Below are 14,615 nucleotides of genomic sequence, written 5' to 3'. Positions count from 1 at the left end.
GAGCGCCTGGGTGGTTCAGTCAGTTAAGTGTCCAACTTTTCATCTCAGCTCAGGTCTTGATCACAGGGTCATGAGTTTGAGCCTCACATTGGGCTCCATACCAAGTGTGGAGCCTACTTAAAAAAAAAGTTCTCATGATACAACAGTCACAAATCCAAGTATGTGAGGTGATAGATGTGTTAACCAACCTGTATAAAAAGTTACAGAGCACAGTGATCACCCTCTGGGGTGCTTACTCTCATCATCATTTCCCTCCTCCCCAGAGATGACCATTCTACTAATGCAGGACACCATAGGTTAGTTTTGCCTGTTTCTGAACTTTCTATGAACGGAATCATGAGTTACCTACTACTCTGTATCTGGAGTCTTTGGCTAAACATCATGATTATGAGATTCATCCTTGTTGCTGCATAAAAAATAGCATTATTTAATATTATTTATAATAATAATTGAACAAAAATTTATTTAATAATAAAATTTAATATTATATATACATATGTATATATGTATATATAAAATATATAAATAAAATTTAATATTATGTATACGTATATGTGTGTCTATGTGTGTGTGTATATATATGATCATATGTAGGACTGGAACTTTAGGGTTGTAAATATGCAGTCTGCAGTGTTAGGAGACAACACCCAACAACTTCCCTACAGGGTTGTGCAAAGTCACATGTCCACAGTTATGAGTGTTCACATGGCCCTGAACCCTTGCCAACACTTGGTCTTGTTGGTCTTTTCCATTTTAGCCATTTTGCTTGTGTATAAGTGGCAGAGCAAAGTGGTCACTAAAGAGAATGAATATCTTTTTACATGTTTAATGGTCATTTGAATAATCTTTTGTGAAGTGCCTGCTCAAATCTCTTGTGAATTAAGTTCCTTTATTTTTTCTTGTCTCTTGATGGGAGCACATTATACATTCTGAACACGTTGTCCATTATGGAAAATATGTATTAGGTAAGTATCTTCTGTCACTCTATGACTTGGTATTTACTCATTTAATGGTGACTTTTGGTTAACAGGTTTTCTTAAAAGATTTCATTTATTTATTCATGAAAGGCAGAGACACAGGCAGAGGGAGAAGCAGGCTCCCTGCAGGGAGACCGATGAAGGACTCAATCCCAGGACCCCAGCATCACAACCTGAGCTAAAGGCAGACACTTAACCACTGAGCCACCCGGGCATCCCTCTTTTTGCAACAGAGTCCAAATTAATCCATACATTTCCTTTAGGGTTAGTATTTTTTGTGGGTTGCTGGAATAAAAAAGCTCTGCTTACCCAGAGTCACAAATATATTCTCCCACATGATATACAAGCATTATGGTTTGGCTTATCACATGTAGGCCACTGACTTCTGTCTGCGGCATGCAACAGAGTCAAAACACGTTTTGTTCATGTGGATACTATGGTGGATTGTTTGCACAGTGGCTTTTCCTTTCCGCATTCCACCCACATCACGGGGTCTTCTCACACCTGCCCCATTGGCCCTGTGCTTAGCTGTGAGACCTGCTGCGACCAAGGGGGAGACAGCAGACATGTTCAAGCAGGAGGCTAACCCAAAGGACGAGGGTCAGATCCACCTGGGGAATTGCAGTCCTTCGGAGGTGAGGCTAGCTGGAGCCAACTTGCACATCCCAGCAGTGATATGTGTGTTCCTGCCCCTTCTTCCAGGCTCCAGCTCTGTACACTTCATTTTTCTTGGCCGGGCGGGAACCTTGTCCTCTTGCCATGTGCTTATACATTTACATTTACACATACTATAAAAATTCCTGAACCTGTGAACCTACTTGAATTTTCAGCCTCTTGCTGGGGCCAGTTTGGCTGACTTTTCCTAGTTTCCTGTCCATGGGATAGGGATAATATTGCCACCCTGACGTTGCCTCAGGGACATAATAGGGAACATCAGAGAAAGGTTCTATGGAATTCCAAGATTCCCAAATCACTCTTGTCTTGGAGTGTTAATGATGCTTTTATTCATTATTTCTTTATGGAAAACTATCCCTTTGCATTAGGATCATAGTAGCAGCGATAGACAAGTCATTTATTAAATGCTCACAATGAGCTGGCCACTGCTCTCAACACTTCGCTGTTATTTGATTTAATCTATACTTCTCAGTTTGCTCTGAAAAGGCTTCTTCTTTTTTTTAAAAGATTTTATTTATTTATTCATGAGAGACACACAGAGAAAGGCAGAGAAACAGGCAGAAGGAGAAGCAGGCTCCCCACAGGAAGACTCGACCCCAGGACCCTGGGATCACGACCTGAGCCAAAGGCAGAAGTTCAACCACTAAGTCATCCAGGTGCCCCTCTGAAAAGGTTCCTGACCTCCTTGTATGTAGGACTGGTGTCTCATCCACAATAGCTGGTGCCGCACAGCCCTCGTGTTTCATGTATGAATATGAATTGAAGTCATGCACAAGTGGGCTCCAGGGCAGGGGAATCTGTGACTGGGCCATGGAGATTGAGGCCAAAAAGATCCTAGTCAAGGTGGGCAGCCTCACAAAGAAAAGTGTAGGGATCCATGGGCAGGTCTGCTATCATTCAATATATTGTGAACATAGAGGGGATTTTTTTGGCTTACTGAAATGTGCAAGTAAGATTCAGTTGCTACATGCAAACACTGTTCGCCTTCCCTCCAAATGCAAAAAAAATATAACTATGCCTGTCCCTGCTAGGGAAGGGAATACCATGTTTGTGGAGGAAGGAATCATTAGTTGGTCTTTAGCCAACTGCTAATGAACTTAAGCAGAGTTAATTTCCTTCTGGATGTGGGGATTTAGTCAGAAATTAGCCTGAGCCTAGAGCATTGCTTGTAGAGATTGTTGCTGAGTTCCATGGGGAACCTCTGGAGACTGTGAGCTGGTGTGCAGGTGGCTCTTGCCCCAGGGAAGGAGAGGAGGGAGAGGAGAGAGGACAGAGGAAGGGGGAAAGAAAGGGAAGGAAGGACGGAGAAAGGAAAAGAAAGAAAGGAAATTCTAGTCTTTGAGTCTTCCACAATGCCTGTTTCCATCTTTTGACCCTCTACGGCAAGAAGTATACATAAAAGGTGTCCGCAGTCGGTGCCTCTCACATTGCACATCTGGTTGTGCTATTCACATTTCCCCCATGTTAAGCTTGAGGAATCTAATGGAGAACAAATTGCCTTCCTGGAAGAGGTGAAGTGCATTATGAGCGATGTCAGGACATGTGGCCCCTGTATGAAAATATAATCGAGATAAATGTCCTATTGGACCGCAGGGGAAGAATGCCTCCTCTTCTTCACATGCCATGGACATATGGACAACATCCAGGCCTAGCCGAGGGGGCATCCCTGATAAGTCTCATGAAATCACCATGTCCTCTGCGTTTCAGCACCGCCCAGGCACTGTGCCTTGCGGACCAGCCGAAGCCCATGAAGGAGTACAAGTACCCTGAGAAGTTGCCCGGAGAGCTATACGATGCAAACACTCAGTGCAAGTGGCAGTTTGGAGAGAAAGCCAAGCTCTGCATGCTGGATTTCAAAAAGGCAAGTGATTATTGGCAAATGCTCAGTGCAATATGATTCACAGAACCGTTTTATTCGGTGTAACGGACATTGATGTATTTTGCATTTATTGGGTGCCTACCAAATGTCAAATCCTGTATGTTAGAGCTGGGCTTATATAACAGGAAACACATGTTCTACTGGCAAAGAAGATGATGGTAGATACTGGTGTGGGTATCGGTTTTCATTGGAGAACTGACTTGGCCTGTTAGGTCAGCTCTTGTTTTCTGATTTATCATGTGGGAGCTCAGCAATGATCCCTAGTTGGTGTAAGTTGGCAAATTAATACTCTGCGATTTTTTTTCAAATGCTGTTAAGAAAATGGTACCACCCTGCTTAGCACCCTGCTTTAGCTTCCTCAGATAGAAGCAGAATTTACTCTAGAGCCACAGCCTATCTAGAGCTTCTGATGACTAAATTTCCCAAATACAGCATTTCTGGAGAAGTTTCTCATAGAAGGTGTGATCTACGGCACTGAGCCCAGGGACAGGACTGGCGTGGCTCCCTAACATAAATTCTGTGTGTGACACAGAGATGTGCGCTTGTGCTGGGCGGGCTGGTTGGGATCTGGGAACTTGCCGTACCAGACCACAAGGAAAGCTACCCATAAATTAAATGAAAGTAACAATTTTTGAGATTTCTTTTATTCTAGTTTATAATGAAATCAAACGGGAAAATAGAAAAAATACGATCCTCTAGAAACCTCCAACATTTCATAATGTACTGGGAATATTCCCAATCTAAATCAAACATGATAATCTCTCTTCTTCTAAACTCAAGGAGAGCTTCCCCTAAGGTCCATTACAACCATGTGCCAGAACCAGATCCTTATCTCCTCAGCTGGGCAATGTCAGCTTGGAACAAGAGCAATAAATCAGTTGCCATCTGCATGTATTCCTAAGGTTGCCTTTTCGATGAGAAATCTCTAAGAATTTTCTGAGTGTTACTCTTTTGTTTGTTAAGAACAAGGAACATAACACTAATTCTTTTTTTTTCAAGAATGGGATTTTCTACAGTATACTTCTGGTTTCCACATTATTTTGCTCTCTGACCATGGACTGTATCATCCATGGTACCCTGGCTCCATTTGGAAAATACAGGAAGTCAGAAGTTAAATGTGGTACGTGTAGAGAGTATTATGCTAAGTGAAGTAAGTCAGAGAGAGACGAGTATCCCGTGATTTCACTCACGTGTGGAAATTAAGAAACAAAACACACAAAGGAAAAAAGAGACAAAGCAAGAAACAGAGTCAACTACAGAGAACAAACAGGGTTACTAGAGGGGAGGCAGGTGAGGGGATTGGGAGTGAAGGGTTGGGGATTTAGAGCACACTTACCGTGTCTAGTGCTGAATCATGTGTAGACTTGTTGAATCAATGTATTGTGCATCTGAAACTAATAGAACACTGCCTGTTAACTATTTTCCAATTAAAATTAAATTTTTTTAAAAGTAAAACATGTAATGTTAGCTGTTGGTTTTACATACTTACCCTTTATCAAACTAAAGAAGTTCCCTTTATGGTCCTAGATTGTTCAAAGTATTTATCACAAAAGTTTATTGACTCTTGTGAAATGTTTTTTCTGCTTCTAAGGATGTAGTTATACTGTTTTTCTTTTTTGTTACATTAATGTGGGGAATTGTGTTGATAGATTTTAAATTTCATCTCCTGTTGGACACACTTTTTTATTTCTCTATTTCCTTTTGGATTAAACTTCTAACAATTCTATTTTCTGCCTTAATTTGCATCTTAGATGCAAATTCAAATTCACTTACAACAAGTGAATCCATGTGACCCTCACACTGTACTGTTACCATCATGTATTTCACCTTGTGCATGTTACAAGCCACATGACACAACGTTAAAATTTTTGTTTTAACATAGGAAGTTGCTTTTAAGTAAAATAACATCATTTTTTATATTCACCCACAGATTTACTACGTAGTACTTATGCTTTCTTACAGATCAGCTTCGAATTGCATCATTTGCTTTGGCCTGAAGATCTTTCTTTAGCCTTCCCAGTAGCCTGCACCTGCTAGGCACAAAGTAGGTCAGGTTTTCTTTATCTGAAAATGCCATTAAATCCACCCTCCATTTTAAAGAATCATTTTTCCTGAATATAGAATCCTAAACAGTTTTTTCTTTATTTTTTTTCCTGTAGACATTTAAAAATATAATTCCATTTTCCTCTGGACTCAGCTGTCTCTGATAAAAAGTTGATCATCAGCTGTATCTCCTGGTATTCCTAATCATTTGTTTAGACAATTCAGCAAACTCTACATTTGGGTGATTTTAAGTGTTTGTTCCAGATATACCATCTGGTTCTTTATAGTCTCTATTCTCCACTGAAATTTCCTGTATTTTCTCTCATTCTGTCCACTTTTTCCTTTATACCCTTAAGTGTATTTGTAACATAGTACAAGATCACCTAATGTTATATGAATTTGTATTATATTATTATAATAGGTGATCCCTTCACCCTTTGAGGCTTTCTCTGGTTCTTCCTTAGGGGTCCTCTTTTTCGGGTTTTCCCAGGGTGTAGACTTCGGGCTCTCCACGGAGGGCCCAGGATACCTACTGAGGTCTCTCCATTGCCTGTGGGCCAGAACTCCGGTGTCTCCCAACATCGCATGGCCTCTGTCATCCAGCAGCTCAGCTGCCAGCCCAGAGCTGCTGCCCTATGCTAGGCCACATGTAGTGTCATCTGGTGCATCAGCCATTCACCCCACAGATTAGGAAAAACCTGCAGGAAATCCTCAGGCAGGCATCTGGGGCCCCCTACTTAAGGCGGCTTCTTCCTTTCTGGCCCCAGATTCTGACAGCTTCCCAGCTACTTCTGCAGGCCCCAGCTTTGATCTCTGCATCCTCCCCTCAGGAAGACTGTTGGTGTCTGCCTGGGATCCACCTCTCTGAACAGTATCAGGAAAGTGCTCCCAGGCAGATTGATGGAGTGAAAGTGGCACTCACCTTATGAATCTCCCTTCTCTCAAGGGACACATACTATGCTGCCTATTGCAAAGTCTAAAATGACTGGCCCATATATTTTGTCCAGTTTTATGTGGTGTTTCTTTGGAAAAGTAAACCTGGTCCCAGTTACTTCATCATGGACAGTAGAAGAAATACCTTTTCAGGTTAAAAAGTAAAAAAGCACATCCCTTAAAATCAATTATGTCAGCTCATCTCCTGTGATGTAAAATTGTTCTTTTTTTTTTTAATTGTTCTTCAACGTAAGTAAACTTTATGTGTTTTCTAAGTTAAATACCATTTGTGTGGCCAGAATCTCTAGGGTCCTGAATCTCAAATTTAGATACGGTGGGGCAGTTAGATTATTTTCCATGTGAATTAAAGCATCTCAGAACATTTTCAGTTATAAGATTTATTTTTTTCAACAAACGGCTACTGAAATTTTATGAAAATAGGTCTATTTTGTTAAGTTGAAGTATAAAGATCCAGAAGTTCACTAATGGGAAATTTAAATTAATAAATAACAAGCAGGGCACCTGGGTGGCTCAGTTAGTTTAGCATCTGCCTTCAGCTCAGGTCATGATCAGGGTCCTGGGATCCAACCTTGCATTGGACTCCTTCTCAGTGGGGAATCTGCTTCTCTGTCTCTCCCTTTACCACCCCCCCTCTTGCTCATGCTCTCTCTCTCAAATAAATAGATAAAATCTTTGATAAATAAATAATAACAAGCAAATTACCTGGTGCCTAAACCAGCAGTTAGCACTGAAGGGCTCCTCTATTAACATCTGTTGAACATGGTGATAGATGGGCAAATGTGATTTTAGAAAGGGACTCTTTCTTTGCTGTTGAGTTTAAAAAGTTCTTTATAGATCTTGGATACTAACCCTTTGTCTGATGTGTCATTTGCAAATATTTTCTCCCATTCTGTAGGTTGTCTTTTAGTTTTGTTGACTGTTTCGTTTGCTGTGCAAAAGCTTCTTATCCTGATTAAGTCCTAATAGTTCATTTTTGCTTTTGTTTCCCTTGCCTTCATAGATGTATCTTGCAAGTTACTGTGGCCGAGTTCATAAAGGGTGTTGCCTGTGTTCTCCTCTAGGATTTTGATGTAATCTTATCTCACATTTAGATCTTTCGTCCATTTTGAGTTTATCTTTGTGTATGGTGAAAGAGAGTGGTCTAGTTTCATTCTTCTGCATGTGGATGTCCAATTTTCCCAGCAACATTTAGTGAAGAGACTTTCTTCCAATGGATAGTCTTTCCTCCTTTATCGAATATCCGTTGACCATAAAGTTCAGGGTCCACCTCTGGGTTCTCCATTCTGTTCCATTGATCTATGTGTCTGTTTTTGTGCCAGTACCACACTGTCTTGATGACCACAGCTTGTAGTACAACCTGAAATCTGGCATTGTGATGCCCCCGGCTCTGGTTTTCTTTTTCAATATTCCCCTGGGTATTCAGGATCTTTTCTGATTCCACACAAATCTTAAGATTATTTGTTCCAACTCTCTGAAGAAAGTCCATGGTATTTTGATAGAGATTGCATTAAATGTGTAAATTGCCCTGGGTAGCATTGACATTTTCACAATATTAATTCTTCCAATCCATGAGCATGGAATATTTTTCCATCTCTTCGTGTCTTAGAAACGACAAATACCCACCATTTGCTTCAACGTGGATGGAACTGGAGGGTATTATGCTGAGTGACGTAAGTCAATTGGAGAAAGACAAACATTATATAGTCTTATTCATTTAGGGCATATAAAAAATAGTGAAGGGAATAAAAGGGAAAGGAGAGAAAATGACTGAGAAATATCAGAGAGGGAGACAGAACATGAGAGACACCTAACAAGGAGTGGTGGAAGGGGGAGGTGGATGGGGGATTGGGGTGACTGGGTGACGGGCACTGAGGGGGGCACTTGATGGGAAGAACACTGGGTGTTATGCTATATGTTGGCAAATTGAACTCCAATAAAAAAAATACAAACAAAAAACAAACAAAAAAAGAAAGGGACTCTTTCAAGTCCATTTGCTGCTTAGTTTGAAAAATTAATAGCCAATGCAAATGCACATGCATCTGCCTCTTGGACAAATGTGTGTTTACATTCACGTGTATAAATTCACACACCTGTATGACCACAGCTTGGCTTCTTCTGTCCTCTGATGCCTCGTCAAGTGACCATTGGAACTACTGATAAAGCACCCCACTACTTGAAAAACAAATAATTGTGATAAATTACAAATCTCATTATAACCTGATTTGTAATGACATTTGCAGTTTGTATTTTTGGAGAGTCTAATACAGACAGTTTGAGGAAATGGATCCGGTGACGCTGCACTCACAGTAGAGAAATCCCACAATAAACTCCCAACACAGTCATGGGAAAATGTTGGCTTTATTTGAGGTGTTCGGTTGTAATGCTTAATTCAACCAAGTCAGTGCGACTGAAGTGGGTCTTCATGAACATAGCTCTTGAATTATAGGATAGACTCTCAGGTGAGCACCTTCATTAAAGATCAGATTCCTCACCTGCAAAGATGAAAGCGAGCATGGGCTGTCCGTGTGGGCTTCAGCTTTTTTATTCCTAACCATTAGTTATTGCAAACATTGCATCTTCATCCAGTGCCCTGTTCTGCTTCGTCAATATCATCAGCACTCGGTGGCCTGACCCTGCAGTCTGAGATACAGGCTGCCAGAATTACTTTGAAATTTGATCACCTTGGTGTCTTGGGTACTGATGTGAAATTGGGAGCTTTCCCCCACACCCAGCATGTCTTACATTCCAGGTCCTTGGCCCTAGACATATGATTTAATAGGGTCTTTGTTCCAAGAGGACCCTGAAATTTAATTAAGAATGTAATGACATACAATAATAATGCTTGATTTAATACAATCATTGTGCATTATTGTCTAGAAGTTAGCAGTTTAGTCAAAGTATGATAAGAGGGTGTAACTGGTTTTTAGTTGTTTGGTTGTTTCATGGCCATTTTATTATCTAATTCTTTGAGGTACTAGAATTTGTATTTGTTTTCCAGGGTAGAGTGTCATATTTTTATTAAATGTCAGTTATTTCTCTAGGGTACCAAAGTCTCAAATACTTTTCTATATGTTGAATAACACTAACACGGATTATATGATATTTCAAGGCTCCTTTAACTCTTTGTGATTGGTTTCTGCCTGGAGAGCTGAACTGGGGACGCAGCAGGTTCCGAGATGGGCTGAAGTACACAAGGGGCATAAGCCACTGGGGTTAGTGGGTCACATGCTTTCTGGGCAAGCTATCACCTGCATCCCATACTTGAGAGCTTTGTCCTTGGTGAAGTTAAAGACTGTCACCTTTAATAGTATCTTCCATTCGTAGTTCTTTATTCTGTAGAATGTTCCAGAAAACTATCTTGTAAGTCTATTAGGAAAATACTTTAGGGGTGCCTAGGTGGCACAGGTGGTCGGGTGTCCAACTCGGTTTCAGCACAGGTTTTGATCACACTGTGGTGGGATTGGGCTCCATGCCCAGTAGGGAGTCTGCTTGAGGATTCTCTCTTCCTGTCCCTCTGCCCCTTCCTGCTCATGCTCTCTTTCTCTCTGAAAAAAAAAAAAAAAAAAAGAATCTTCAAAAAAGAAAATATTTTAAATAGTAGGGTCTAGATCTATTTTCAGACATAAGGTGGCCCCCTTATGTTGTCTTAGATGTCCTTATGATAACATTGCACTGACCGTTATTAATTTCCTTTTACACAAAAAAATGTTCCCACTCATTCTGTTCATGGTTTCCATGGGAACAAACTAACAGATGTTCAACTCACTCAGAAAATATTTATTAAAAGTCAGCTAGGTATCGAGCACTGTGCCAGAAATACAGAAAAATAATTTCATATTTTAAAACATTTATTTTGTATCATCTTGGATCATCTTTGAAACTGCCCCATGAATTGGTACCACTGGCTCCCCAGGGCCAGAGCCAGGAAGCCCTGCAGAGAGCTTCATTTGGGCTGGAACCACCTCACTCCCTTCGAGTGGTGAAGGAAGTGTGTGCTGGCTTGGTGCCAGTCTGAGTTGGGCATGTTACCTACAGCCACTTCACGTAGCTCTCAGGACAAGCTGAGGAGTGGGTGTTGCCATCCTCAAGGATACAAGCGTGCTGGACTCTACCTGCCCCGGTCCGCCCTTCCCGTCCTCACCAGATACACCTTCTTTCTCCGAAGCCCAGTCTCTCAATTAGACCACTGAGTCCATTTCCCGGCTGGCCTGCCCACAAGAGCGGCTACCTCTTTCACTCCCACTCATTCATTTGTTCATCCATTCATCCATTCATGCCTGCATTTGCTTGTGTGTGCAATCCCAGGCTCCTGAATTAGGAGGTCTCTGTAAGCCAGCCAGCCAGCCAGCCAGCTGTGTGCAGTGGGCCACCACTCAAGGGCAGTCATGCCTACTCCAGACTCTGGTTCTGATCCGCCACCTTTCCACCCAGACCTTGAGCCTGGGTCCGTGAGCTCCAGTTTCAAGGAAGCTTTATTTATATCCTGGTATTCTCTCAAACTGTCACCCTGCAAGCAAGCCGAGCTTTCCAGTTGTCCCTTTGGAGAGTTACAGATACCCAGGCCCCTGCTTTTATGGATTCCTTGAGGTCTTCTTAGGACTCTGATCCCTCAATGCTGTTCTGGGCAAGAACAGAGGCCCCAGTGCAGCATGCCAATTAATATCTTGGGAGGCAAGGAAAGCACTAAACACCAGATGACATATTTGCCCCAGTCATGCTCAGTGGTCTTGGAGGACTTTGCAGGGAAATGAAATTTAACGTTACACTGATTGTACCCATAGGAGGTTATTCTGACACTTCAAAATAAACGCAGCTGATACCTAGATTAAACATTGAAGGTTTCCTTCTTACCATTCCAAGTTCCTCAAAGTTGAGTTATTAGTGAGAGAGGTACAGGTGGGAAATCTATTTATGTCCTCCATTTCCAAAAATGTAATAATTAAGCTTAGAAAAGAGATTTAATAATAGTTTTATGAAAGTGAAATTAATATTGGTTATTAGAAACAACCCCCTTCAAAAGATCACTCACACACGCCGTGCAGAGAAGCTCCGTAGGATCGATCACACCTTTTAACATCAAGAAATAGGGAGTGGAAGCATAAAGGCAGCAAAATGCCATCTTTGAAGCAAAACTATGTTCACGTTTGGCCGTGTTGCATTTTGTTTATGATACAGATCACCCAGTAGATACAGCCATTAAATATCTTGGGAAATAACACAGCCGCTTGTTCAAATATTCAGAATAGTTGTGCAGATAATTTAAGAAATGTTTTTCTCCCATGCAGTTGAAGCTACTACCACTGGCATTCCTGAAGTTTCCATCATTTTCTGAGTCCTACTGCTTGCCTTTCACTAAGACATTCCTTTGGGCTCAGAAGAGAATGAAAGGAAAACTAATTCCTTGCACTTGGAGAGACTTTCATAGTGTGTAACTCTCAGATCTTCTTTTGTTTTACCGCTAGGTCAGCCACGTGGGTCTTCCTTCCTCTGCACACACATTTTTTCATTTTTTTTCCTTCACATCTTCCTTCCTTTGCATGGAGTCTTTGTTCTTTCTCCTTGAACGCCGTCCCCCTGCCACCCAGTAAATACCTCCAGCTCAGGAGTTGGCTCAAAGATCTCATGTTCCCATGAGTCCTTTTTTGAGTGTCCATGCCAAGCCCATTCCTCCTTCCTCCTTCCTCCTTCCAACAGGCTCACACTGCACTGTGTTCTTCCCCTGTAGGGGCATCTCTTTCCATGTGCACCATATGGTGACTTACAGCAAATTTACCCCATTAGACCATCCTCCAGAGGGTCAGTCTGGGTCATATTCTTTATGGAAATGGCCTCCTAGCAAGGCAACTGACATATTCTAGACCTTCATCAATGATTGAGGATGGTGGGTGAGTAGGTGGATGGATGAATGGATGGATGGATGGATCGATGGATGGACAAGCCAGAAAGTTTCATAATCATCTTTAATCTTGAAATGAGGATTCAGACTTAGAGACTTAGTGAATGGTGAGGCCAAACATAAATGATAAAATTTTAGGTTTTATCAGTTTTTTTATAATTATAATTTGTTTACAGTTTTTTGCAACCTCTAAGTTAAGAGTATTTTATTTTTTAATTTAGAAAAAATAATTTTCTTAAATTTATGGTAAATACATAGGAATAAATAAAGTTTCAGGGATGTAATTGAGACAAGTCTGGAACCTAATTCTCTGGTTCTTTCTTTCTACTGCTAAGTAGATAATGGCTCTTAATTTATAACAGTTACTTTTCCCTTGTATTTTTCAGTAATATTTTATTATAGATTTGTGGACCATCTGAAATACTAATGCTTCTTTCTACTGCTAAGTAGATAATGGCTCTTAATTTATAATAGTTACTTTCCCCTTGTATTTTTCAGTAATATTTTACTATAGATTTGTGGACCATCTGAAATACTAATGACCTTTTCTCCCCTGTAGGATATCTGTAAAGCCCTGTGGTGCCACCGGATTGGAAGGAAATGTGAGACTAAGTTTATGCCCGCAGCAGAAGGCACCATTTGTGGGCATGACATGGTAAGGAGCTAATCTTAGATCATGCGTCATGTTCAGATGTCAGAACCTTTCTACCCAACTCCTTGCCTCCTCCTGCGTCAGTATTTTTGTCACCCTGTATTCCTCATTTTTTTGTGCAAATCTACCCCCAGTTCAGAATGATGCTTAATTTATTTTGATACTGTGAAGGGGGCTCCCTCCTCACTTTACTCCTCTCCCCATGATGTAATTGATGGGCTATCTGCAATTAGTAGACATAGATGCCAAGCAACAGGTGGTGACTACATCCATTTAATAAAGGGAAACTTTACACTCTTGGCCATATTTCAACCATGCATGGAACCCACTTTAGGTAGTATTATTAAAGCCACAGAGCAATCAATTTAAAGACCCTGGAGCAGACCATTCTGACCTACCATGTATCCTGGGAAAAAGAAGAGGTGTTTTGTTAGGAAAAAAGAAATACATTAAGGAGAAATACATTATGAAAGAAATAAACAGCACATTTATTGCTCACTGGGAAGGAATGATCATTCCTTTGTCGAAATAAATTACCTTTACACCCAAAAGAATTATTTTGATTCCTTTGATTTAACCTGTGAGTGCATCGTTCTTTTTAAAATACAAGGCTATTGATAGATATTGGACCCAAACGGTCCCTGTACCCATTTCTGTGCTACTAGGTGTGTGACCTCTGTAGTGACACTAATAACCATGAAAGAGATACATGTCTAAATAGCATTGATCTGTTATGTGTAAATTCCAAAGTAAGTATATCACAGCCTGAGTCTACTTAAATGTGAGTACAGACAGCAAAGGTTAAATGTGTTGACAAACAGTGTTAATTTGTGCTGTGTGCACTTACGTGAGAAGAGCGTCTGCTTGTGCTCCACACGCCAATGGGCTTTATTTGCAGTCCCCCAGAGAAGGTGGGGTTGATTATTAAATCCTTCTAGAGATATAAATGACAGTAGTTACATAATTCATAACGCAAAAAATTTAATAAAAATGCCTTTAGATTCTTGGAAGAGGAAAGAGACAAGCCACATACTGATGCACCACAGCCTGGAGATGGCCATTGTCACAGGACACCAGGGAATTTGCTTGAGTTTGAAGCTGCCAATGATTGCCTCTTTCTGCATGTAATTGGCTAGAAATTATTCAGGTGATAGTTTGCAAAATTCTGCCTATTTCCTGAAAAATAGGCAGTCCTCTCGCTGTTGCCCCTGAGATACAGGTCACCTGGGCATGAGACACTTCTCAAGTCCCCTACTTCCTGTAGGACTGACTTCAGAGTTGTGGCGCATCCTCAGAATCACCTATATATTCTTTTATATTTTATTTACCCCGAAAGCATGGTTAAATTGAACTTCATTGGTATTTTAAATTATTTTCCATGTATTTCCAAATATGGGCCATTCCTTCATATAAAAAAGAATTAGTGCATGCTAAGGCAGAGTACATGCCTAAAAGTTACCCAGAATAATGTATTCTGCCCAAGGGCTGCATGGTGACCATGGTGGGACAGCATCAGAGGCTCCTGCCAAAGCTCCCTTT

General features: G+C 40.9%; 1 protein-coding gene across 1 annotated transcript in view; it reads left to right on the top strand.

Moving 5' to 3' along the window:
- ADAMTS16 (ADAM metallopeptidase with thrombospondin type 1 motif 16) overlaps positions 1-14,615 on the top strand; it is a 149,616-nt gene that overhangs the window by 58,416 nt on the left and 76,585 nt on the right. Inside the window, exons 10-11 of the mRNA XM_049105653.1 lie at positions 3,360-3,513; positions 12,984-13,079. Coding sequence (XP_048961610.1) covers positions 3,360-3,513; positions 12,984-13,079 — 250 coding nt within the window. The remainder of the gene's footprint in view (positions 1-3,359; positions 3,514-12,983; positions 13,080-14,615) is intronic.

Source organism: Canis lupus, chromosome 34 (genome assembly GCF_003254725.2).
Source record: "Canis lupus dingo isolate Sandy chromosome 34, ASM325472v2, whole genome shotgun sequence".
In the NCBI taxonomy this organism is placed as follows: domain Eukaryota; kingdom Metazoa; phylum Chordata; class Mammalia; order Carnivora; family Canidae; genus Canis; species Canis lupus.
This window is presented reverse-complemented; position numbering and strand designations above follow the sequence as displayed.